The sequence below is a fragment of the Chenopodium album genome, chromosome 16 (assembly GCF_948465745.1).
Source record: "Chenopodium album chromosome 16, dcCheAlbu1.1, whole genome shotgun sequence".
Taxonomy (NCBI): domain Eukaryota; kingdom Viridiplantae; phylum Streptophyta; class Magnoliopsida; order Caryophyllales; family Amaranthaceae; genus Chenopodium; species Chenopodium album.
The window spans coordinates 13,817,652-13,844,204 of record NC_137849.1 but is presented as its reverse complement, the minus strand read 5'-3'; the positions used below and the strand labels follow the sequence as shown (position 1 = coordinate 13,844,204).

Here is a 26,553-nt window from a genome sequence, read left to right as displayed (position 1 = left end):
ATTCAGGATTTTTATGACAAAGACGTTGACAACAACAGTAGTCAGGTGCTGCATAAAAATCATATAATTCTTGTAGTGACGTAAGCATGGATATTTTCAACTCATAAGGAAAATAAGGGGGGGAAAAAATAATTTAGACTCTAATAACAACTAGAAATAAAAATAAAACCGTTTCCCCGGCAACGGCGCCAAATTTTTGACAGGCTAAAGTCGTATCACCTAATCAAAAGTATTACCTAAATCCTCTAACTAAAGTAGATAGGGAAGTAGGGTCGAATCCACAGGGAAACAAGTCTTTCTACTCCTAATTAATTAATATAATCTAAATTATTAAGGTAACCAAATTGTTGTATATAATGTGAAACTATTCTACGGAGATCAAGTTCAGGGAGAAAATCAATAATAAGAAGGCCTAGGGTCATAGGTTCACCAATAATTAATATTCCGGGATAAAACATAACAATCAATCAATCAACATTGCACAAATAACATGATTAACAGGCTCTCGCAATTTATTAACCAACATAGATCTAACAGGCTCTCGCAATTTACTAGATCTAAGTTCCTATTGAAAATAGCCTTTAATATCAAATTAACATCTGCTCGATTCATCAATTCAATATTGCTAAACATTCACAATCAAATTACATCTGCTTGATTCATAATCTAATTGCAAAGAATTAAAACAATTCAATAAGAAATTATCATGCAATATCAATGATCAATAATAAAAAAATTATCCCTTCATATTAATTACGGATCCCCAAGAACCCTAGAATTAAACTACTTGCACATAATAAAATATAAACTAAGCAAAGTAATTAAAGAAGACATGATTAAAGAAAGAGAATAAATTACTGAAATTAATTCAAGAGTTGTAGAGAGAAATAAAAGAGAAAGTAATACTAAGAGTTTAATTAAAAGGAGAGAGAAAAGTTAGAGAGAGAAAGAGAGAAGAAAAACTAAACTAAAAAGAAAAGAAAACTAAAAACTAAAACTAACTAATGAAAAAAAAAGCTAAAACTAATGCTACCAACCTCCCAAACTACGTACTACTACTTTTTATAAGGAGCCCACAAAGTACATCTCCTAATAAAACTCAAACAAGAATCCTAAACAAGGCTTAATGTCAGCCTTTTAACCGCCTCCCCAACTAAAGCTATTGGGCTTCTTGCACCAAGGCCCAATTGGCTTCTGGCAGCAACAATAACCACTCGCCCGATCGGGCCATATTCTGCCCGATCGGGCCGGATAATTGGCAGCTAACTGGGCTTCTTTCTTGGGCCTTCTTGCTTACTCTTGGACCTTTGTAGTTTGTCTTATGATTTGTGGCCTCATTACTTGATCCGAAAATAATAATAGCTTGTAAATCTTGAACCTCCTCATGTATCGAGCCCTTAATCACCAAACTAAACTTAATTAGCTTAATCTTGGGCAAATAATATTTGGTCATAAAATACGATCCGACTCCAATGTCTTTGTTGTGGCTCAATAAGCTCGGGAATTGTCATAATTCTTCAAATTCCTACAAAATAATATCCACTCTACAAAAACACTAGAAAACGTATATTAGTAATAAAAACAGCTCCGTAGAGCTCAAATAAGCACAAATATGATCGTGGGACGGGGAATAAATATATATATAAAATAGACTTATCAGTGCCCGATCGGGCCCGCCTTTTTGCCTTGCTCGCTGCTGGTATGCCGCGCCCGATCGAGCTTACGCTCACCCGATCGGGCGCGTCTCTCCCTTGAGGGTCTTTATGCGCGCAGCCGCCCGATCGGGCGTATGCTTGCTCGATCGGGCCCGGCTTTCTTCTTCGAGGCTTGGATTTCGATTGGGCTAAATTCCTCAGCCCAATCTGAGTTTCCTCATCGGGTCTTGATTAATCGATCCAATAGCCCCGGTGTCTCATACCGAGCCCTTAATCATCGGCTCTTACCGATCCTGGGCTTCAAGAGTGGCCGTGTCCTTCTAGCCTTCGTAGTTGATCCATAAAAAACCCGGGAAAATGCTCCAAAAGTGCAATTTCCTATAAAATACAACTAAAACTACGCAAACACTAGAAAACACAAATTAGTAATAAAAGTGGCTCTAAAGAGCCAAAAACACCACTAATTATGATCGTGGGACGGGGGTAAAACACTATATAAATTGGATATATCATATTTATATGGGTCACTTGATATAGACATTTATATGAAAGTCCCAGATGGACTCAAATTACCAGAAAACAACAAGCCTAGACATTTACATTCCATAAAATTAAAAAGGTCGCCTTAGTGAATATCTTATGAAAGAAGGGTTCAAGAATAATCAAATCAGTCCTTGTGTTTTCATTAAGACATCACAATCAGGATTTGTAATTATTGCAGTTTATATTGATGACTTGAATATCATTGGAACTCCAAATGAACTTGAAAGAACTGCAAAATACTTGATGAAAGAATTTGAGATGAAAGATCTTGGACAAACTAAATTCTGTCTTGGGTTGCAAATTGAGCACTTAAATAATGGTATTTTTGTCCACTAGTCTAACTACACTGAAAGAGTGTTAAAGATTTTTTTCATGGACAAAGCGACCCCAATGAACACCACAATCGATGATCGTTCGGTCTTTGAATATGAAAAATGATCCATTTAGACCTTGAGAAGAAAACGAGGAAGTTCTTGGTCCTGAAGTACCATATTTAAGTGCAATTGGCGTTTTAATGTATCTAGCTAACAATACTAGACCCGACATAGCTTTTTCAGTGAATTTGTTAGCCATAGCAACGCACCAATGAATGGACACTAGAAAGGAGTAAGACACTTACTACGATATCTACGAGGAACGAAAGACCTTGGTTTGTTTTATTAAGGCAAGATGCCACCCTCATCGGATATGCAGATGCTGGATATCTATCAGACCCACAAAATTCCAAGTCACAAACTGGATATTTGTTCACTTATGGAGGAACTGCAATTTCTTGGAAATCAACAAAGCAGAACTAGCGGTTCGCCCTGTCAATCCCCCAGGGCCCAAATAACTCAACTTTCTCCCATGAATGATTTGCGTCAAGGGATTAGTTTGATCCAAAACTTGAGATAATGGATGTAATCCAAAAAAGATTCAAAAGTTGTTGTTAATGGGGTTGAAGTTACCAAATTCTGAGGAGTCGGTATTAATTTATGCCGAATTGCTCCACATATAGTTCCTCGAACCACATTTTCTAAACGAACTAGAGCCAATCCGAATAGATCTTGTAAGAGATCTGCAACAGACCGAATACGTTTATGTTTCAAATGATTCCTGATTGCAACATCATCAAATCATGCTGAGATGATTGCCCTCTATGAAGAAGGACGCGAATGTGTATGGCTAAGGTTAATTATCGGTAATATCCAAGAAGAATAAGGGATGAGAGGAATAATTGAGAATCCAACCATCATTTATGAGGACAACACTGCATGCATCGCACAAGTAACCGAAGGATACATCAAAGGTGATAGGACTAAACATCTATTCCCAAAATTGTTCTTTACACACACGATTTGCAAAAGGAAGGGAAGATAAATGTCCAACAGATCCAATCATGTGATAATCTCGCAAACTTGTTTACAAAGTACCTACCTTCGAAGAGTTGTGAGCGGTTGGTCCACAAGATTGGGATGCGTCGTCTTCGTGAGCTACGTTAAAATCAGGGGGAGTATTATATGCACTACACTCTTTTTCCCTTCGATCAGGTTTTTATCCCAATGGGTTTTTTCTGACAAGGTTTTTAATGAGGCAATACACTAAAGCATATAATAAATTATTGTTGTACTCTTTTCCCTTAGCTATGGCTTTTATCCCAAAAGGTTTTACCTAGCAAGGTTTTAATGAGGCAACAAATACCATATTTTGTATGGACATTCAAGGGGGAGTATTAAGAGTTAATTAATTTGATGATCAAGTATGGTGTGAACGTCCACACTCTAATTTCTTCATGGCATTAAATGTAATAGCCAACTTTGTTGTCACCCTCTATGTTTGTAGCTCACAATGTAATAATAGTTTTCACTACTATAAATACCCATGCAAATTCACTTGTATGATACACACAAAAATATTACCAAGAGTAATATATACAAGTAGTAATTCTACTTCTCTAATTACCTTCTTTTCTTAATCCTCTAGTTTCTATATATTTCATAACAGTCTACCTGTTAATAAATTGCTTGATTTTGATTTGTCTTGCCCTTCAATTTCATACGAAGTTTATAATTACCAAAACTAAAGGGCAAAACTATTGTTATGAACATTTTAAGATCTTAGACTCTAGGCTTGAAGCCAGTTAAAACTCAAAAACCATTAAATTCTTGCTTGAAACTCATAATAAACAGGCTAAAAACAAAAATCTTCGTACACCACTTTAGAATTGAAATTTACCTACAACGAGGTTGTAGACCGCCACAGCTTCAATCATAATTATAAAAATCTAAACACTATAGATGAGTATAGAGATGAAAGAGGCCATAAATAAAGGTGGATATGACAGAGCTGGTTAACTAAGGATCAAAAGAACATGGCATGGAAGAAATGTGAAGAAACTTTGGAGCATAATTTCTTCTAGGATAAGATGGTTTTCTTATTTACTTAAATCATACAAAATTTAATACTGTGGTCAGAATTGCAAAAGAAAATTTAAACACAGCTGCCTGCTACCCTATCTATAACATCTGTAACATAGATGAAAATATATATATAACAAAATATCCAATCAAAACATGTGGTGGATAACAAGCTCTAACAACCTGAATCAATCAGGTCTGCGCTGCTTGCTCACTTGAACCAGCTTCATATTTCTCACATTGCTATGCACTGTATGTAGTTGCTGCTGCCTGATGTAAACCTGAAGAGCCATTATGCTCCACATATTATATACTGAGAGGACAACTTTTCTTCTCAAAAAAATTATACGAAGTATATAAAAACATTCCGGCCACCTAACCAGTAACCATATGTCCATATGTAAGGCAGGATTTCAATTTCAATATGTATTGTGAAAATGTTTGTGAGAAATAAGAGAACAAATTCTGCATATAGACATGAATTCAAGCTCATTCATAATAACTATTTTCAAGCCAGTTTTGCAGAACTCATACTCATGTGGACAGCACATAGCACCACATATTGCCAGTCATGGACTAGCAAAACAAAGTGGAGATGAAACCACTTATATGAAAAAGTAAACCTTATAACAAAACCAAAAGAATAGCTCTGTTTTTCCAGACGAAGAGCATACAACATGAAATCAGTGGTTTGCATGAGGCAGATATAGATATCTGGCGGTAGCTAGCAATCTCTTCAAGCTCTTAGTTAATATCTGTTTAGTATCTTCTATCCATGAAAGCAGCCCCAGCACACCTACAGGGAAGAATTCTTAGATAATTTCATCTCAACTGAAACTATTTTGGCAATCGTGTCTAACTGAAGTAAGTAGTAATTGCAGTCTTACCAAGAAGGCATTTAATTTGAAGATAATTATATTTAATCCTGATTCTGGCGATAAAAAAATCCAATGTAGAACCTGAGAAAAAATCAACTAACTTGACGTTCTGATGATTTAACGTGCCTAAGACAAGGAACTGAGCATAATATAAATCATACTATCACAATTTTCACAAGCATTGGCAGGGAATAACCAACTCTATATACTCACTGGGAAGAAGACTATGCATTAATAAGTACTAAAACGGCTCTAAATTTTACCATGCTCAAATTCTTTGATTGGAGAAAGACCATGTATAGCAGATCTGGCATAGGTTAGAATCCGAACACTTTGGGATGTACCTAATTTGCTGAGTATAGATCTAAGAATGCCGCTGAAATTGGCAAAAAAAAAAAAAAAAAAAAAAAGAGGGATTAAAAATGTTACTGCAGCATCATTGCCTGTAGATATGACAAAAAAAAGACTTGACACATACTCTGTACGCAATATTGTCAAAAAGTCAGCCGGCAAGGATTCCATGAATGATGAAATGTCATCCATTGAAAGAGCCTTGAGCTCCTGCTTGACAATATTTCGTTCTCCATTGGAAATCTCTCTTCCGAGTCCTGCTTTACTGTGTCCATACATGTAAGGAAAATGACTAACAATAATGAGAAACTACAACTAAGCTTTCAATAATACATCAAAACAGAATAGTTATATACCTAAATATATTTATAAAAAAAATAAAATAAAAAAAAAGAAGGAAAAATCAGGCTCTTTATACAAGGTATGTGCTTGTTTTAAAAAAATGGCAAGATTCAAAGTCAAGTGATCTATAGAGTTGGTTAAAGCTTAATTATGCATTGTATTTTCTTAGGGAAGTAAGGTATATTGGACATACACGTTAGTATTGGTTAAACTCAACAATATCGGTAAGGAGTCCTTAGAGGTTGTGACAAACAGGATAAGTCATGAAATGCATTAGATGCGACTTATAAACTAAGAGTAGTTTGGAACTATTAGGAATTGGATTGCTTACCTTTAAAAAATAAGTTTTAAGACAAGCCAAAACATGCTTAAATACTTATTGTTTTTTGGATCTTGGAATCGCTTTATTATCGCTTTATGGGACAAATTATGCATATGTGAATAAAACGTTAATGAGTTGAAAATAGCAAATATGTTTTTCTTTCAAACTTATAAGGATTATGAGTGGTTATTCATCGCATTTCTTTTCATTTGTAGTAAACGTCTGCAAGTAACAACATGAAACCAAAACTTCCGAACAAGTTGAAGGTAAACTTGAATTTGACCAACTTTCTTGAATGGGAGGGAGAGCTTCACAAGACACTAAGGAATAGTTCCTTAGAGTATGTCTTGGATTCTCCCCTTCCAAGCTACTACACCAAAGGACTCAGTTCTGAAAGCTTCTAACTGAGGTGACTGAGCCGATGGCGAACTCTATTCCAAATGATTGGAAGAAATTCCTCACGTACTCACCTGACATGCTATTGAGGATGTTGTCAATGTGAGGGTCACAAAGAGTCTCCGTGGCAATTGTGATGGGAACGTTTATGACTTGACTAGGTCATTGTCTAACATGAAAATCAAGCCTCCGGAGGAAGGGTGCCTAACCAAGGCACCAAGTAAGGTCCAAGGTCCTTGGGGCTAGGCTAAGACCCGGAATGCCTCTCTAAGCTCATGTGCTCAAAATGATTAAACTCTTTAAGCACATGGAACTACTCATAATTCCTTTTGAGGATGAAATGGCGGCTCAAATCCTATTTAGTTCACTTCACTCGGGCTATGTTATGCTTAGAGAGCATATGTTGGCCAAGAAGGAAGCACACTCACTAGGTGAGCTAGAGCAAGTACTTCGTAGAGTCAATTCATATGTGTAGCTCCACATGACAATGAATCAGCTCTACAAAGTAGTTACACTAGCTCACCTAGTGTGTGTGTGCTTTCTTCTTGGCCAACATTTGCACTGTAACTATATCATAGCCCCAGTGAAGTGAGCTAAGTAAGATGTGAGCTGTCATTTCATCCTCAAGAGGAATTCCAAGTAGTTCCATGTGCTTAAAGAGCCTATTCATTTTGAGCATATGAGCTTGGAGAGGCATTCTGGGTCATAGTCTAGCCCCAATGCCCTTGACCTTACTTGGTACCTTTCCTTGGCTAGGCACCCTTCCTCTAAAGGCTTGATTTTCATGTTAGACAATGACTTAGTCAAGTCATAAACATTCCCATCACAATTGCAATGGAGACTCTATAAGCAACTATTGTTGGATGTTAAATTGTTACCGTAAATATTGTTGGATGTTAGATTGTTAGAAGCATACACGTATACTTTTCATAATTAAAACCAAAAATGACGATATATTTACCTGTTTATTGTTCTCCCAGTGAATATAATGGGTAAATATATAGCATAACTACCAATACCGAGTGATTCACCAGTATGCAGTAATTCATCAATATCACGAAGAATCAATGCCTTCCATAACCGACAATAGTTCCTTGTGAATCCTTCATCTAGTTCCTTGTACATTCCATGGTCTAATAGAACTGGAATTTTCCCATGGCATGAGAATGCATCACAAGATTCACAAATCACAACGAAAACTAATCACAAACTGCAAACAGAGATGACATACCCAAAGTAAAGTCATTCTGACCACTTGGAGAAACTAAGATATTTCCAGGATGTGGATCTCCATGAACAAAGCCATGGATAAATACCATATCAGCAAAAACTTCAACCAGAGCTTTCGCAACCTGAAATGATGTTTGATCAAAAGCTCAGGAACATATATTTCACTCAAATCAACAAAAGAATCTGAATCAAAATCAGACCAACAACCAATCTCTTTCACTGCTCATTTAGACTTTTTATACGGAGTAAAAACTTGGTCTACCAATCACAAGAGTAAGATGGCAAATAATAAAAGACATAGGAGTGAACCTTTCTTGGATCCATTCCCGTTTTTTTCAGATATTCCAGGTCATCAACCTGAAATCTAACACAATGAGTACTTGATGACTCATAAAAATACCACAGCACAGAAAAATATGCAAGTAACATAGTATAATATTTATATACAAAACTATGGATGCCCATACGTCAAGCATAAATAAATGTTTCCATGGTGTACATGCATTTGAAAATATGCATTAGAAGTATATAGTGATCTTATATATTTAACATAAGGATATTGGAGAGGGGAGGCCCAATTTTATGTTAAGAGCTAAATTTAGTCACCATATAACAACATATGCTTTATTAGTGACTACAAGATATATATATATATATATTATAAAAAAACTAAAAAAAATATATGTAAATTGCACACTCACACGCACACACTAGTAGACTCTCCTGATTGAAAGTGCACATTTGAGTCGATCTTCAAGCTGCCGTTTATTTTCAAAATCGCTTAATGATTATTGATTGACATTCTATGTTTAATACAAGTCTTCCAAGTAATTTTAAGACCTACAACTACTGGTTCATTAGTTAGGGTTTGATTATCTTAGCTTAGCTCTTAAATCACTTCATGCAAGTTTGTATCTTTGTGTAATGGCAACCAATCGTGCGCCATGCTCTTGCTTATTTGTTGATATGGGCACAAGTCTTGTGTGAAAGTGAGGATTCTGAGCACGAACCAGTACAAGTGAGCCTTTGTAGAGCAATGGGCACTCTAATCTATTGGCAATGGAGTGTGGGTGATCAGGGGCTTGTAATGACCGAGTTAATTGAGGTGGGGACAAGCGGGCTTGAATCACAAATAATTGATATCGTGTAGTGAGTTTGGGCTGCTAAAATGACAACACAAAAATATTATTTTCACAAATTTAAAGCACAATCCCCCAAGATATCATCTTGGTGAGAATTTTGTTAGAAGTGTGGATATATATTAAGAAGGCAAGGTTCGCCCCAATCATGGACTGATTAAACTCCTTAAACATGTTTTCACTTCCCCCAAACCCAAAAGAAGTACTTAGTTGGACTGAAAAAAGATTACTAAACTCAACAGCAAGCCATACCCCAAGTGTGAATGCAAGAGACTATCCTAGGCCTGAGGTCCGTTTTACTTATGCAAGGAGAAGGCCCAAGGCTAAGCAAGTTGCTGATGCTTAAGGATGAGCTGGACAGAGTTAGTTATGCTTGAGGGCACAAGAGTAATTCTGGAAATAGTTTGTTATTTTGTTTAGCTGTAATAATTGAGTTTGTTATGCTTAATTCTGATTATAAATATTGTTAATAGGGTAGGGGGAAGGTATCTAGAAAAATATTGTTGGGTTGCTCGGGAGAGAACCTTCCTCTCGAAAGAAGGCTATTGTGTTGTGATTTTTCTGATTGCAATACAAATATCTTGGCTGCTAATTCTCTTCTCCCTGCTTGAAATCTCTCTGTTTTTCTTACTAAATCCTAGCAAATTTGGTATCAGAGTAGTGACGGTTCTTGCTGGAGAAGACAATGGCTCGCCTGAATCATGGTCAGAGATTAGACAATGACTCCTTTCAAGGCACTCTATGGGCGTGACCCTCCTCACTTGGTTAGATTCTCTGGTGGGAGTACCTCAGTTTCTTCTGTAGAAGAGCAGCTGCAAGAGAGAGATGCCATGCTTGATGATCTTAAGTACCACTTGGTAGAGGCTCAGGTTTATATGAGGTTTCATGAGCATAAGGGGTCATTCAATGTTGGGGACTTGGTCTACTTAAAGTTACAGCCTTATAGACAAAAGTCCTTGGTGCGCAGGACAAAGACAAGCTGTCTCCTAGGTTCTACGGCCCTCATCCTGTGGTTCAGCGCATAGGGAGTGTAGCTTACAAGCTGCAGCTGCCTCCTCATGCCAAGATTCATCCTGTCTTTCACATTTCACAATTGAAGAAGGCTCGCGTTCATCACACCCCTACACAGCACTTGTCTGCTCATTTGGTTTTGGAGGTGGAACCAGAGGCTGTCCTTAGTGTGAGGCATTCCCAAACTGCCATGGAGGTGCTAATTCACTAGAAGGGGCTGCAAGAATTCGAGGCTACTTGGGAGTTCTTTGATGAAGTCAACTTAAGGTTTCCTTGCTTCCACCTTGAGGACAAGGTGAAACTTTGGGTGGGAGTTATTGCAAGAGACTATCCTACGCTTGAGGTCCGTTTTACTTATGCAAGGAGAAGGCCCAAGGCTAAGCAAGTTGCTGATGCTGCTTGAGGGCACAAGAGTAATTCTGGAAATAGTTTGTTATTTTGTTTAGCTGTAATAATTGAGTTTGTTATGCTTAATTCTGATTATAAATATTGTTAATCGGGTAGGGGGAAGGTATCTAGAAAAATATTGTTGGGTTGCTTGGGAGAGAACCTTCCTCTCGAAAGAAGGCTATTGTGTTGTGATTTTTCTGATTGCAATACAAATATCTTGGCTACTAATTTTCTTCTCCTTGCTTGCTTGAATTCTCTCTGTTTTTCTTACTAAATCCTAGCAGTGTATAAATTGAATGAGGGATGAGAAAGAAAGGAAAAAAGTATAAATTTATAAGGTAAAAAGGTCATTTAATACCATAGTTAGAGTAATTATATTGTGGCATTTAGTAACCCTAATTATAATTAAAACAAATTTACATCTACCTGAAGAGCTTCTATAATAACTAAAATGGTAAGGAATGACTAAAGTTAAATTGTCTAAAACACAGGAGCACCTCACAAGAATTCACATTATTTTCCACAATTTCCCTTTTTTTTTCCTCTCCTAAACTTCTCCACTCATTCACAATTTTTATCATTTCTTAAATTAGATATGATTAATTACAGAGTTCATTCTCCATGGACGCACTGACAACATTGGCTCAACAGTTGTGTACTAGGCAATGCCTAGCCGGCCACCTTATTTGAAGGAAGGATTTGCTTAATCTAGGCTTCCCTTAAAATAGCAAACTTAGTTTGTAAATTCAAACATATCTTTCAATAAGGTAGTTAAACATCCTATGTGTGGGATTTAATTGACTAAAGATTGAATCGTTTTACTGCCATTTGATTTGTGTGAGAGAAGAGTTTGAGAAACTCTCCTCCTTGTTGATCAATTAGTTGCGGTTCGATCATACTATGTGGATAACTGGATACTAATCTTAGAGAAACAATTGAATTTATTTGTTTGTGTTAAAGGTACCAGCCAGAAGATCCATGGATCTTATAATATTATGTTTTTAAAATTCATGCTATTTATGTATATGAGATCCTGAAATGAGGTCTTATATTCCACTGATTATTTTCAAAAAAACCAAACACTTGAATCTGATGCAAACCATCCGACGAGGTATTAACAGTCCATCACTGCCTGCATTCAACTTTAGATAGTTTCAGAATGATAACTAAGTTGCTAAAATGGTAAAATTCAGTATTATTCTGCACAATAAGGAATTTGGTAAATTACACTTATTTTTTCAGTTTCCACTGTCTTACATTAAGATAATTTCTGAATGATACCACAAGGAAAATTTTCAATCACCAAATCAAAGAAGCTAAGACTCCAGTTTATTGTTTATCAGTTAAAGTGTTATACTGCCATATAATTTCCACCACTTAAAGGTTTAACATAGATTACCTTTTGCCCCAAACAAAACTGCATGGTCAATACCTGGCTGGTTGTCAAATCCTGAATAAACAGTAGAATTATTTGTTTAGCTAGAAGCCAAGAACAAAACTGCAATATTCATAATGCAACACAAAGATACAGTAAAAAAAATATCAGCCTAGACAACACAAGCAACAACGAAAAAATTAAGTCAGATTTGCACCCAAAAAATTTGCGGGATCTTGACTTTCTTGTTGTTTCTAAAATTCTTTGCAGTCCTCTCAGAATTCCTTGCTTCCTGAATGAAATCTTTAAAGTCCCAAACAAAAGTAGAGATTAAAAAATCTTAAGAAAAGTTTTGATAACATGGAAAAAACCTATTGATAAAAATACATCAGCATACACAATATCAAAAGAAAGACAGCTACTGTAAATCTATCCCCTTGAATGGGCAGAACAGGTGGTCTTACACTACTGGGAACAATTCTTTGGGCAAGGAGGTATTTCCAATAAAAGCATGAGATGTCAGTAACCATCATTCACCTTAATATAAAACAAGATAGTGTGTTAAGCTAAATCTTCCAACCTTCAACAAGAGTTAACATAAAGGTAATATGCCTTAACCGACAGTAGAACAAATGAATACACATAACATCTTGCTTTCTAGTCATTTGATGAGCACAAACTCATTTGCAGAGAGTAGAGAATGCTAATCAAGATATACATCCACAGGCAAACATGTTAATTTTGTGGCACATGAAATCAATGTACCATAAATATGCTACTGACCAAGTTCCGCAGAAATGGCCTCTTTAAACATTGAAAGAATCCATCCAAATCTGAATTCTGGAAATATCTGAAGAAAACTAGAATCAGACAAATGAGCTAGGCCAATAGCGAGATGTTGAACAAAACAGGCTTAAATTGGTTTATAAGTGTCAGAAGATTCAATCAATCAATCAATCAAAGCCTTAATCCCAAAAGTGAGGTTGGCTACATGAACCAAATTGTGTCTGAAGATTGACAGGAAAAATATAAAGAATCAGACAACCTGGTAGCTTTTAAGTAATTGACTAAACTTTAACAAAATGAAAGGTAATGTGCCTAGGCACACATGCTTTATGACTATCATTTAATGATCCTTGAGAAATGTGGATTCGTGTAACATTGCAAAAAGCTTCCCACTTGCTAAACAATGGGTTTAGATGCACATACACGTAAATGCACAAAAGCATAGTATGATCAAATCGAAAGGTTCTCATTTTTTAAACAGTTCAAGGAAGGCAATGGTAAAGTAAATGAACAAATACCTAGGCATCCACAACCTCCCCCCCCCCCCCCTTCTCTCTATCTCTCTCTCCCTCTCTCTCTCTCTCTCTCTCTCTCTCTCTCTAAAAGATGAATTTAGAGAAGAAGCTCATACCAAGAAAGGCAATGCTCAAATGCAAATGCATCCACAATCGTGCACCCCTCCCCCCCCCCCCCCCCCCCCCCCACACACATTTTGTAGACAAATTTGCAATTTTAATCAATCCTAGGCATAGTAAACTATAATTCAAGTGGTTAAAGCTTTTCTCCCGGTTGTAGGTGATCCTGGGATCAATTCTCATCACCCGCCCTTGTGACTCTTTAAACACCAAAACAAATAAAAAATTAAATCAAAAATCAAAAATCAAATTAAAACAAATTTGAGTAATTCTTATTTATGATGAATAAATCAAAAGGTAGAGTAGTACTTATCAGTAGGTGATTACCTCATAAAACAGCAAAGAAATATAATTCTATACCAATGAGGTTGGAGTACAAGCTTTACAACACCATTAATATATAGGACCACAGCAATGTACCTCACTGAGATAATTATTCAACTATTGTTGTCACAAAGAAATTTAGATTGCAACATAAGAAGCTTCAAGTTTACTGCTAATTCCAAAGAAATCATCCTGCTTTGTGGGAGTTGTACAGTAATTATTACAGGTAATTTGGTTCATACCCAAGCAGCAACATGTGAGACAAAAGACATGATAGTGATGTCCAACTCCATCAGCCGCTCTAATCCAGGGTATTGCACCTGTAGAAAAGTAGAAAAAATTATTTCATTAAACCAATCATTGTTCCCAATTTTATTATGACACTATGAGCATAATGAGAATTTGCACAAAAGAAAAGCCAAAATAAATAAATTTGTGTTGCATCATTCATAGAAAATAGTAAAAGGAAATACGAGATTTTCAATGTAATGCATAAAATTTATGAAGGCGTAAAAATTATTTAGTTTTATATCTATCTTATTTTATCATGTTAAAAATTACTCCCTCAGTCCCTAAACATAGTTCCTAAACATAGTTCCTGTTTGGAAATAACAAGGGAATTAAGAAATGGGAGGATAAAATACTAAATGGTAAAAAAGGAAATAAGAATTATATTTAGGACCACCAAAAATTAAAATGGGAACTATATTTAGGGACAGAGGGCAAATATACTTGTATAAAATAAAGATGTATTACTTTAATATAATGATATAAAAAAAATATATAAGGAAATTTTTACCGCTCACAAATAACCCATTTATTGATAGTACCACCCAAAAAAATTATTTTAAAATACCACCCAAAAAAGACAAAAAAAAAAAAAAAAAAATAGATTTCACCACCAAATCTATTAAATCTAACATTTTAAAAATAAAATTCTTCGGTTTTCATGCCAAAAACATGCTTTTAGAGGTTTTGGGGGTCAATAGGTTGCACGGAAACAAATACGGGGACAAACTAGACCCTCTTATTACAAACTAGAAGGTCCAGTTAAAACATAATTTTTGTTAGGAGTTTGACATGAGTATTAAATTTTGGCATCGTTGCCGGTGATTAATGATATTAGGATCACATTGCTTATGATTTAATAAGTTAATGTGGCGATTGCTCCTTGTTATTTGATATTTGAAGCTACTCTATGTAAAAAAGGGAGTTGAAAAAGACAGATTAGGAAAAAAAGAAGTGAGCAGCTACATCTTAGTGGGAATACGGTGTACCAAATATCACTAAGCTAATTAGCTTTGTTACACCAGCCATCAATGCTGCAAACTGATGCCAAAATTAACAAGTTTATCTCCAACAATTCATTTGGAGATTCTCCCAATGATTGCCCTGTAAGCCAAAATGCTGGTTTCTTTGAGAAGTGTGATGCAATAAAGATTAACAATGTCTCCAAATTTGCAATCAGATTTCACCTATTATATTTCTCTCTATGAATAAAACAAAAGAGTGGACAAAAGGTTGATACTTGGGACAAATTGGCTAGTTCCTTCTCAGTGAAATTCTAATGAGAATGCTCTCATCATATGATCCCAAATGTTGATGAATATGTTGATGTTCTGTTGAGTGTTCAATCATAGAAAAGAATACAACTGATGCTAAGGAACGAATTCAGAAGATGCAACCAAGGATAGCAAGCATCCAACCATCCACGTACTGCTATAAAAGGGAGGTAAAGAAGATGTCTATGCAATAACTATGTTGGCTAGCACACTTCAGGCACCAACTCAAAAGGTTGATCAACTCCAACATAAGTCACCTACGGTAGCGCCATGTCAAATATGTGGGGTGATAGAATGTCTTACTAACGATGATGAGAAAGCAATTGAACAAGCCAATGCTCTTAAAAATGCAGCTTGGAAGAGACAACATAATCCTTACACCAACACATACAATATGGGTGGAAGAATCATCATTGGCTCTCGTAAAAAAACACTAATGATCTTTTCCAATTAATGCATCATTTGATCAAACAACAATTAACCTCCTCCTCAACAAAAATCGGAACTTAACTAATGATGGATTGCAATAACTATAACTATTACCCACTTAGTTAGCACTTAAGTAATCAACCTCCTTCTCAGCACAAGTCAAACTTAGAACTAGTGATAGAGAACTTCTTCGCTTAGCATACCATCTTTACTAAGCACGTAGGGATCGACTTGACCTCTTTAAAGAAGTTGCACAAATTTTCCCTCCTTGATCTTGTGAGCATGGAACGATATGGTTGGTTGTTGGCACATAACACAGATATGTATGTGTGGTAAGTCAAAAAGGAAAGGAAAAGGATTATCCCCCAATTCTTATGTTATTTTACCCACTACTAAGACTCGTTTAGATGCTTCAAAATCTAAATGCTTTATCTTTTCCCCCACTTCTCAAGACAATTTTAAAGATGGGAGTTATTCCATATAAATAGGCTACCCCTTTGGTGCCTTCCTCTATGATGGTTAACACCATATAGTCCCTGCAAACTCAGCCTCCAAGATCAAGCTAACGGTCTTGGCTCCATCCACCCTCTTCTCCACCACGTCAGTTCTAAGGCATCACACAACAATTAAATCACAATAGAGGAGTTTACCATGTTCATTGATGGTATTAATATTTTCGCCTAAGGATATCCTTAATCACCTAGATAGTTTATAGCATCAAAAAAATTTATCAATTAGGAGACAGATTGTAGCTTTAACACTACATCTATAGAGACTCGCATCGACATCATCCGTTTATTGAGATAATTCTTTTTAAGATTAAGCAAAAATTGATAGAATTCCCTTTCCCTATGGGAGACACCACATGTTTGCATTATAATTTTTTTTACTAAATAAGGAGATCTTCATGGTGGTTTTCTTTCCGTGCTCAGCACCCATTTTGTATATTATCTTCAAATCAAATTCTTGATGTATAATGAAGGAAATATAATATAAATACAAAAAAATAGAATGTATTTCTTTTAATAGATTGTAATCATGTAATGTAAGTATACGATAATATGTAAAAGATTGTAATGTAACTATACTTTGAAATTAGAGTGGGTTTTGCGCTGCTAGTCCCAAGCCTAAATAAATAAGGAGGGTTACGGTGGCCAGTGACAACCAGTGTAAAGCTTTGTCACATCGCTTGGCATGAGCCACAATGATTGAGAGTAGTACTAGGATGGGTGACCTTCTGGAAAGTTCTCGTGTAGATTCATGTACCCGACCCCACTAATGGGATTAAGGCATTCAAGGCGAAGAAGAAGAAGAAGAAGGTCACTACTTTCATATGTACTTTAACAATATGCTTATGTGGATGTATGGATGCATTGATTGGTTGCAAATTTTAACCAATACTTTACTGTTCTGAAATTTTCAAAAGACTAAAAATAAATTTATGAATTGAATTTAAACAAAATTATGAAATATTATGAATTAAATTTGATTTGAACTTTATGTCATGCACATTTTGAAATATTATGACCTTTAGTTTCTTCTATAATTTTAAGTCACGCTAAAAGTCAATTCCTCGATTTGCCCCTACATTTTACAAGATCCTGGTATGAAAGAAACACAAGACTGACCTTCACAGCAACTTCCTCCCCACTTTTCAGGACAGCATGATGAACTTGAGCAATTGAAGCTGCAGCGAGTGGTTGCTCATCAAAAAAGAGAAATCTGAAAGACGCATGAGTGCAATAGTGAGTTTGACAACTAGAAGGATCCCAATGGATAAGAGGGGATACATTTGCATTCCACAGATAATTATTCTAGCACACTTGAACTTTAAAATCTCTAATATTTGAGCACTAAAACCACATAACCAAATCTTTCAACATTCAATAACGCATTCTGTTGCTAAGACCTTCAGGCAATATTTCACCGAAATGAACTATGAAAAAACACTAATTCAAATTGAAATTGTCATATCTGCTTCAATTTTTAATTTATCTTTTTTATACGTCCACCACCCTTCCTAGCAAATGAAGTTCTAGTTAAATCTAGATGTATCATTTGGGCAGGGATGACATCATATCCATGAAGTTGATGCGTTGATTAGCCATATGGACATATATATTCTTTTAAAACTTCTTGTGTTCATGTTTAGCTTTGGGCCAACTTTTGGATCAGATGACTTTATTAGTGTTTGGGATCGAGTGAATTTTTATTTTTATTGTTTGAAAGCCTTTTGATCTGGAAATGAAGTTAATCAAGTTAATTTTATAATGGATTACTAGTCTCCTGCATGTAATTTGTCATATACCTGTCTCTCCATTAGTCCATGCCCATATCCTATCTACTAATCCAGATTACAGAACAGTACTAGTGATATCCATTGCCGTTTTCTTAAAAAGGAAAAAAAAACAAAAAAAGGTTGGGGCGGGGGGGGGGGGGGGGGGGACACCATTTGAATTTCATGCTCACTACTGTATAACTTTGACCGTGAATATCTTTAATTATATATTAGTACAAATTTTTAAAAGTTAAATGTGTTTTTACAGCATATATATCAAGGCAACGATGACGATGACAACAACAAAGCTTTAGTCCCAAAATGATTAGGGGTTATTTAACATGAATTGTCATAAGAAACCGTCCGAAGAGAAAAAGAGCATAGCAAAATTATCAATTAAATAAAAGTCATAAAAAAATGTGTAAAGTGAATACCAGAAAGAGTATACAAATAAAATTTACGAGAATTTTAAAAGAGTGATAAGAGGATACAAAAGGAGAGGAAAAACATGTTAGTAATAAAATATACAGGTTTGAAAAAACAATAACAAAAGAAATAAGTAAAATTTGGAAAACACAAGTTGAGTTAATAAAAAGTAAATACTACTCCCTACGTCCCATATTGTTTTTCCATTTGCCAAATTTCAAAAGAATTAAGAAATGTGAGGAGAAAGTACATGAAGTACATTAAAAAGAGAGAAAAGTACAAAAAAAAATTGAGTGTGGCACAAATAATAAGTGCATAAAAAAGTAGTTAAAAAAAAAAAAGCACATGCAACACCATATTTTCCTCAATCCCAAATCACTCTCAATCACCCTCTTCAGGGATTTCTAAGGTCTGCCCCTACCCCAAAATCCCAAATCTAACAAAATCCCAAATGATATAGACAAAAAGATTGTGAATAGCCTAAAAGTCCAAATGGTGCAAGTATCAAAGAATGAAGTAGAAGAAATTATAAGAGAAAGACTAATAAGATTCATCCATGTTGCGCTCTCTTTTAGAAATTGTCAAGCCATTCCAGTACTGCTTCCTAATGATATATTCACAGCTTTGCATTCCCTTTTCACATAAACAGGACAACATTCTTACCAAAAGAATAGATAGAAACATAGAGAGCTTGGGTGCTGATGAACAGGACATATAACTGTATGGCATATAAATGTAAGTTTCCAACAAGAGCAAATGAAGTATCATATTTCAATTCAGGTATGTACTCACATATCAGTAATCTCAGAATTGAGATTTCTACAGATCACTTCTTTTATCATATTGAAATCACAAGGAACTGCCTAGATATCAACAAAAAACGTTAGCATCCAACATAAAATGCATGACTGCATACAAAAAGTCTTTGTGAAGGTTGCAGGAAATCAATTAAAAAAAACAAATTTCAAAACAATAATAAATTTGGACTCAAACCTTATCCTGTAAAACAGAAAGTGTCATAGTATATTCCTTTGGGAGCTGTCTTAGAGATGATGCAAATTGACCAGCTTTCACATAAAACCCTTTGTTGTCTTCACACAACTTTAATATTCTCTTAGCAGAGCGCAGATGAACCTGAATTGGTAATACAAAAATCAACACACACATTCCTATGAGTCTCTTGTTTGATTTATGCCATAAAAAATATCAAAAATCATAATGACATAAATACTCAAAAAAAAGAGTTTAAATCCAGTAACTTTGGTTGGGAAGCAAGTGATTAACACCAAAATGTTATACAGCTTCATGATGATATCAATGAAGCTTCAGACTTACAAAGATTGACGCTACTCCCCTTCACACTACCAAAGTACTGAGTCCATTTTCCTACAAGGAGCTCACTAAAATTACACCATACTTAATCTACAAATGTAGACCCATTAAAGTTTAAAGCCCCATAAAGCAAAAGTCAAGTAAATTGGATCACATTTTTGCCTTAGATTAACAATGAAGAGTAAAAAAAAACATCCATTGTGATACCCACATAGCTTTTAAGACCAAAGAAATGAGGATAAGAATCAACCATGATCAAAGACATATAAAAATGAACCCTTGAAGCATTACAATTGAAGGAGCAAACAGAAATTTTGCTGTTACTTGAATAATTTCTGGTCTCAAATAATCTCTAAATTGCGAAATTTTAACAATCTAAACCCTCCATCGCATCTTCGATTAATGCTTATCACGGCATATAGTAGTTGTTTGGATATTAGTTGTTATATTTTATTGGAAAAGCAAAGGCGACAGGAAGTAATAGGGCATTAATTATTGAAAGTTAATATAATAGAAGATTGTGGGGGTATTTATATTGAATGTAAGTGATAGCTTATTGATAGTGGAAAAAAAAAAGGTATTATAATAATAATGTAGCCTTTGTTAAAGTAGAATTGTAAAAACTATCTTGGGATAGATGAAAATAGGGATGCTAGTGGGGTAGGTTTAAAAGGAGACCCACCCTACATCCACCCCAGTTAGATAAGGATGGATGAAGGTTTGGTCGGTAGTGGGACAAGGATGGGGATAAAAAGTGGTAAAGCAGGGATGGGAATAAAAAGTGCACCTGTCATGGGTGGTGGGGCGGGTGTGGGTTTTAGGAGTAAAACGAAGTATATAACTTAAGTAAACATATTTTAACTACATTAAGTTATTACTTTTTACTTTCATGTAATTATATGTGTTGAAATTAAAACTTAAATTGACATACGAAGTGGATATTGGAATGATTAAAGTAGGTGGTGGGGAAGGTAAAATGAGAATTAGATGGGTATGGATACACAAGTGGGTGATGAGGTTGAAATTATCAACTACGTGAGTGCGAAGTATTGGCCTCCTAAGGTAGATTGTTCTTTGTCTTCCTAAAGCACTCATAAGGCCAAATCAAAAGAACTATTGTGGAGATGCTCAAGCTCTAAAAGCAAGTATGTGTTATGAGGTTCCTTCTTTTAGATACTCACAATGTAGGTGTTGAATACCTCACTTCCAAGAGTTTAAGTTCAAACCTATGGATACTAACGCCTATTCAACCTAGCTTTTCTTATACTATTTGTTCACAATTCATGATTTTCTAATCCATTTGCATAGGGGATTGTTGAAGTTGTAATGCAAATCATAGGAAGTTATTATATCGCTCAGTAGGCAATATCAAGTGCGGCTAGTGCAAGCTGTAGCTCACGGGCTATCGCTAGCATGTGAGTTGTAGCAAAGCAATAGCCCTAATACATTATTGAAGATTGCTATGAAACTTGAACACTACAAACACAAACACATTGTTCCTTTCAAGATCTCCACCCTTTGATTTCGAGTGCACGAATTTCGAAGAACATTGTGTACAATCATCATTAGTATCCTCCATACGGAGATCTATAAATCCTTAAAGTTGTCTTTTACTGTATAGTTTATTGATTACTTCAATTATTTTACCAACAATATAGTCTTTTACTAAATAATTTTTTAAATACAAAGTGTAGTTTATGCATAGAGATTAGACGTGTTCATCGCGGGGTTTAAATTATACATCCTTCATTTCTTTTATGGTTTACATTCTCTCATTTAAACCCATATGTTCTTTAAGGGTTCATGTTCTTTTGTTTTAGCCATTATTGACAATTTGACAAAGTACACAGATTAATCTTAGGCTTCAACCATGAATTTAAGTTGAGTTGATCCTCTAACATAGTTTAAAGAGTCGGCTTGACAAAAAGTTCATGTGTTTAAGTCTCATTTAACCCCTCCTTACAAGTGGTATACTACCTCCATTTTTTTAGTTAACACTTTTTTTTTCATGCTTGCTAATGCACAAGTTAAACAACGATTAATAACTCTAATTATTGTATAATTATACAAAAATATAAATAAAATTTACATGGATACGAATGAAACAAGATCACACATGACTTTGTTTTATCGTATTTATAAATCACAAAAGTTAGTCAAAGTGTGTCAACTAATACTACGAAGTAAGTATTTAGCATTGGGTATGAAGAGGCCCATGCTATATGGAATTGTGTTCACATTTCATTTGGGCTCTCATGAAAGAGGGCGTCATAGAATACACAAACCAATCTTGGACTTAGCTTAACCTTGTGATTGAGTTCATCTTGTAACAATAATGTATGTTGATTTTTATTTATGTTACCTTTTCGTTAAATTAGGCCTAATATTGCATGTTAACTTTATTCATGTGTTCTTTAATATAGTCTGGATGTTCATCGGTGCATAGTGAGAATTATGCACTCGCTGCTCAAACCAATACCGCCCAAGTCTCTTACATAAAATACTAATGAAAACTTTTTTTTTTAAAAAAAAAACTTTTAAATAAAAAATCACACAAACTAATTAGATTATACTATTTAATAGGAATCTTTGCAAGCGATATAGAGTGTCACGTGTCCCCCTCTTATTATTCCACTTTTATGTTAATTCCTTCTCTTTTTATTTATTATTTAATTTTCATATATGTCGCTTCACCTCAAAACCCAAAAAACTCCTAATATTCCTTAATTGTTGTATTATGTCTTCTCCTCTTCCTAGTTTCTTTTCTTTCTCACCTTCATCTTTTTCAAGTTAAATTTCTCTTTCTTTCTCCCACCAATTCAATTTATCTTGGTGTATATGAGCCATAACCAAATCGACAAGAATGAATTCCTATGTTTCTTGCAATTAATTATACTATTTTCTCCCTATTTGTGATTAGTTTCTCCAAATTACAATTATGTTTCTATGAAACCAATAGTTTTTTTTTTTTTTATTTAATAAAGATTTCCATTTCTTATATTCATATTTCACTTGATGATTATTTAATCTTAGGTTTTTGTATTATGATTTAAGGACATTATTGTTTAAAAACATTGTTACAGTAAAGCTATAGTTTCTTTTACAAGGTTTAGATTGACTCCCTACACTAGCCTTCCTTCTCTTGTTTTACATCGATAGTGCTATAGTCTCTTTTACAAGGTTTAGATTGACTACCTACACTAGGCTTCCTTCATCTATTTTACATATATAGTGCTATAGTGTCCTTTACAAGGTTTAGATTGACTCCCTTTACTAGGCTTAATCTACTACTCCCTCCGTTTCATAATGTTAGTGCCATATGGAATCAATCACATAAAATAAGAAAAGAAATATATTTGGAATCTAACATTAAAGCACAACATAATTCATAATTAGTTTACCTTATTTAACTTTTTTAATTTTTTATTAGGAAAGCACAAATCATAATTGCATAATTTAAGGTATAGATTTCCTTATTTAGAGTCATGTCATCAATCCACAACTTATTAATTCCAAAAAAAGACCAAGTTATAAATAAAATATATTCAATATGGGTATATCTTTTTGAAACACCCAAAATAGCATATGGGACTAATATTATGAAACGGAGGGAGTACCACGATACAATTTGTATGTACACACATTTTTTGGCTTAAATTCAATCAAATACAATCCCAATATGCAATTGAACCACCAAAATTAACCTGTGAATTGCATGGGCTAAATACTACTCCCTTTGTCCCTTATCACGAAAACTTGATGTCAATAAAGTATACAATACGACGCATCCAACAAGATATGAAAATATAATCTTTAATGATTACCCGAAACTTATGGTCAAATTTTTCAAAGTTTGACCCAAATATTGGCAATGGAAAAAAATAGGACGGAGGGAGTAGTTACATCGCAAAAACCCGACATTGAAACAAAGTACTCCATATATTAAAAGTTTAAAAAGTAGGACATTCAAAAATAATGCTGACAGCCGAAAAAGAAAGCAGAAATTCAATAAATTACCTCAGAAATCGTATGTCGATACTCATCCGAACCCTTTGCTAGCCCATAAATCGAATACTTGTAATCAAATATGGTTGAAGCAATCTGCAAAATCAACAAGAAACACAACAGAATTATCAATTGAGCCAGAATTCAGTGAAACCAAATTAAAATGTAAAGTAATAGAAAAATTCGGACCGTAAACAAGGTGTAAGAAGAACGTCGAAAAGCGAAAAAAGGAGCACGAAAATCATAGGAGAAAGCGGTGATAGCACGGGAAGAAGAGTCGAAAAGTGGGAAGGAGTCGGCAGTGGCGGTGGCGGTGGCGGTGGTGGTGGTGGTGGCGGTGGCGGTGATGAGGAAGAGGGAGATTTTGGCGGCCTTGGAGGGAAACTTTAAAGTAGTTTTCCACCACATTGTACTGTTGTAACCTGTGGTGGTTCTCCAAGTTTCAACCGTTAACACAACCTTGCTACAGAGCACAGTCCTGCCCGTTTTTTCCCCTGTCGCCGGTGGCCTGAGCGTCGCTGCTCTTCTAAGGTCGCCGGCGAGCAGTCTGTTAAGGTTACAAGCGTGGGTTGGACACCGTTTTCTCCTCCGACTAATCCATACTCTTCGATTTTTCAGAGTATAGGTAGGTTAGGGTTTCAATAACTGGGGGTGTCTTCTTAGGTCTCCACTGGCGACTAGTATCTAGGTTCACAGGTTTGCTAGTCCACCGTCTTCTCACGTTGGTGAAGACGAAGCCGAGTACGGGTTCCCTTCTTTGCCGGCTTTTTCACCTTCTAGGTATGGTCAGTACTTTGTCTAATTAAGGAAAGTTTGGGATTCGTTTGACATCGTTTTCAGTTTTTTGTTTTTTTGAAAATTGAAAACTTATTTCAATTTTGATTCTTTATTTTTAAAAACTGTTTTCATTTTTCAGTTTTGAGTTTACAATCCACTCTCAAAATACTACCAAATCATTTATAGCTTTAATCAACTCTTATACTACCAATAATTATTTATTATTATTTTTTTTTTAATAGCTGCTTATTTATTTTTAAAAAAATAAAATATACATATATTTCAATAATAAATTTATTGATTGAATAAGGTTATAACAAAATTTAAAGGAACAACTACGAAAAAAAAGTAACAATAAAATAGTCAAATGCAATGTAATATTTAAATCTCGTTGAAGACTTTCATTGTGAATTTTGTCTTTCCCACAATCTTGTTGCCAAACGATGTCGAAACTGAGCTATTCTTTGAAGTTCTTGTTGACTTACAGAAGGAGTCTCTAGGTCCTCGGATCCATTGTTGTTGATTGCATCTTCTAATTCGATATTTTCATCCGCATACTTTATAAACAAAGGATCTCCATCCTTGCACATTTTTATGAAATTGTGGATAACACAGTACGACAAAATTATATATTTTTGTCGTTTTAAGTCATATAAAGGCATATCTCTAAGAATGGGAAATCTAGCTTTTAATACCCCTAAAACATCTTTCAATAACACTTTGCAATGAAAAATGTGTATAATTAAATATTTCCTCAGGACCTTTGTGGGCTCGTTGCTCCTCTATAATCACGCAAATGATATCGTTCTCCACGACACGGTGAAAGAAATCCTGGCATATTTGTATAGCCTGAGTCTACAAGATAATACTTGCTAGTAGGAGGCATAGGAAACTTGGTCTCTTCTTGAATCATTTGCCGAACCTTCCCACCCAGCCATCACAAATGTAAATTTCATGTCAAATGAGCAAGCACACATTACATTCATCGTAGGCTTTTTTTCTTTTCCACGATAGGGAATTTGATCATCTTGTGGCACACGTGCTGATACATGAATAGCTCCTATGCAATTCTGTAATAAATCGTTAAATTCAAACTACATACTTATTGAATTAATACATAGATAATATGTAAAAATTAAAAATTTATGACAAAAAATTACCTTGAAAATCGGATAGTATCTTGGGTTATTTTTTATTTCTAGAGGTGTTTCATCAAATGCCAGAGGAACAATCCAATGCTTCAATAATGATGCAATGGCATACAAAACCTTTCGAAAATGGCAGTGAGTAGATTCTAAGGAATGTTGAAATCTATCCGCTATAAGTCTGTGCCTCGAATTATGAGAAATAATAAGTAGAAACATTGCAACTTGTTCTTGAATTGATATAAATTTGGAATCTTTCAACTTTTCCCTTTTTTCAATTCTTCACACAAGCTAATAAAGATCTGAGGAGTCATCTGAAGCAAATCATAACATGTCATTGGATGACCGTTAAGAAGTTCTAGGACCATATTGGTGACTTGTTAACTTTGAAATTCTTTGCAAACAGGGTTTCTTTTTAAGAAACCCGTTATTTTGTAAGTTAATATAAATTGTCAATATTTGTTGAAAATCTTCCTCATCAGAATCCGATAAAATATCTTCAATGTCAAAATCCATAACTATCTGCATTTTTTACATATAAATGTTATAAGCAAGCAAATAGAATATTATCAGTACATATAAATGTTATAAGCAAGCATATAGAATATTATCACCATTATTATTCATATTAAATCAAATCCAAATACAAAATCCCAAAAAAAAAAAAAAAAAAAAAATCATACTTACGACAAGATCTAAATTGAGTTTAAACACTCAAACATGCATTATTGAAGGGAAAAAAATTTATACTAACTAGATAAGGCTTAAAGGTTGAGCACAAAATCTATCTTCCTATCATTTGGAAATCTAAGAAACATTTTCCTCC

At 34.8% G+C, this 26,553-nt stretch overlaps 1 protein-coding gene across 1 annotated transcript; it reads right to left on the bottom strand.

Moving 5' to 3' along the window:
• Window positions 1–4,638: 4,638 nt before the first annotated feature.
• On the bottom strand, window positions 4,639–24,625 carry LOC145584940 (uncharacterized). The gene is made up of 16 exons (XM_081641724.1): window positions 23,995–24,625; window positions 23,818–23,901; window positions 19,462–19,602; window positions 19,261–19,331; window positions 17,393–17,486; window positions 14,016–14,093; window positions 12,812–12,878; window positions 12,246–12,331; window positions 12,053–12,103; window positions 8,423–8,470; window positions 8,115–8,235; window positions 7,845–8,025; window positions 5,951–6,088; window positions 5,736–5,848; window positions 5,482–5,553; window positions 4,639–5,390 (listed from the first exon to the last, which is right to left on the bottom strand). Exons 1-16 carry the CDS (start codon window positions 24,211–24,213, stop codon window positions 5,278–5,280), a joined length of 1,677 nt encoding a protein of 558 aa, XP_081497850.1. The 5' UTR covers window positions 24,214–24,625; the 3' UTR covers window positions 4,639–5,277.
• Between the last annotated feature and the right edge of the window lie 1,928 nt (window positions 24,626–26,553).

What these genes read in the sequence shown, in the direction of transcription:
- LOC145584940 (XM_081641724.1), bottom strand. Translation starts at nt 24,213, where the DNA reads ATGTGGTGGAAAACTACTTTAAAGTTTCCCTCCAAGGCCGCCAAAATC. An exon ending in GGCCATTTCTGCGGAACTTG is followed by an intron (nt 12,332 to 12,811) that starts GTCAGTAGCATA and finishes GGGACTTTAAAG; the next exon opens with ATTTCATTCAGGAAGCAAGG. An exon ending in AGATCCCGCAAATTTTTTGG is followed by an intron (nt 12,104 to 12,245) that starts GTGCAAATCTGA and finishes CTGTTTATTCAG; the next exon opens with GATTTGACAACCAGCCAGGT.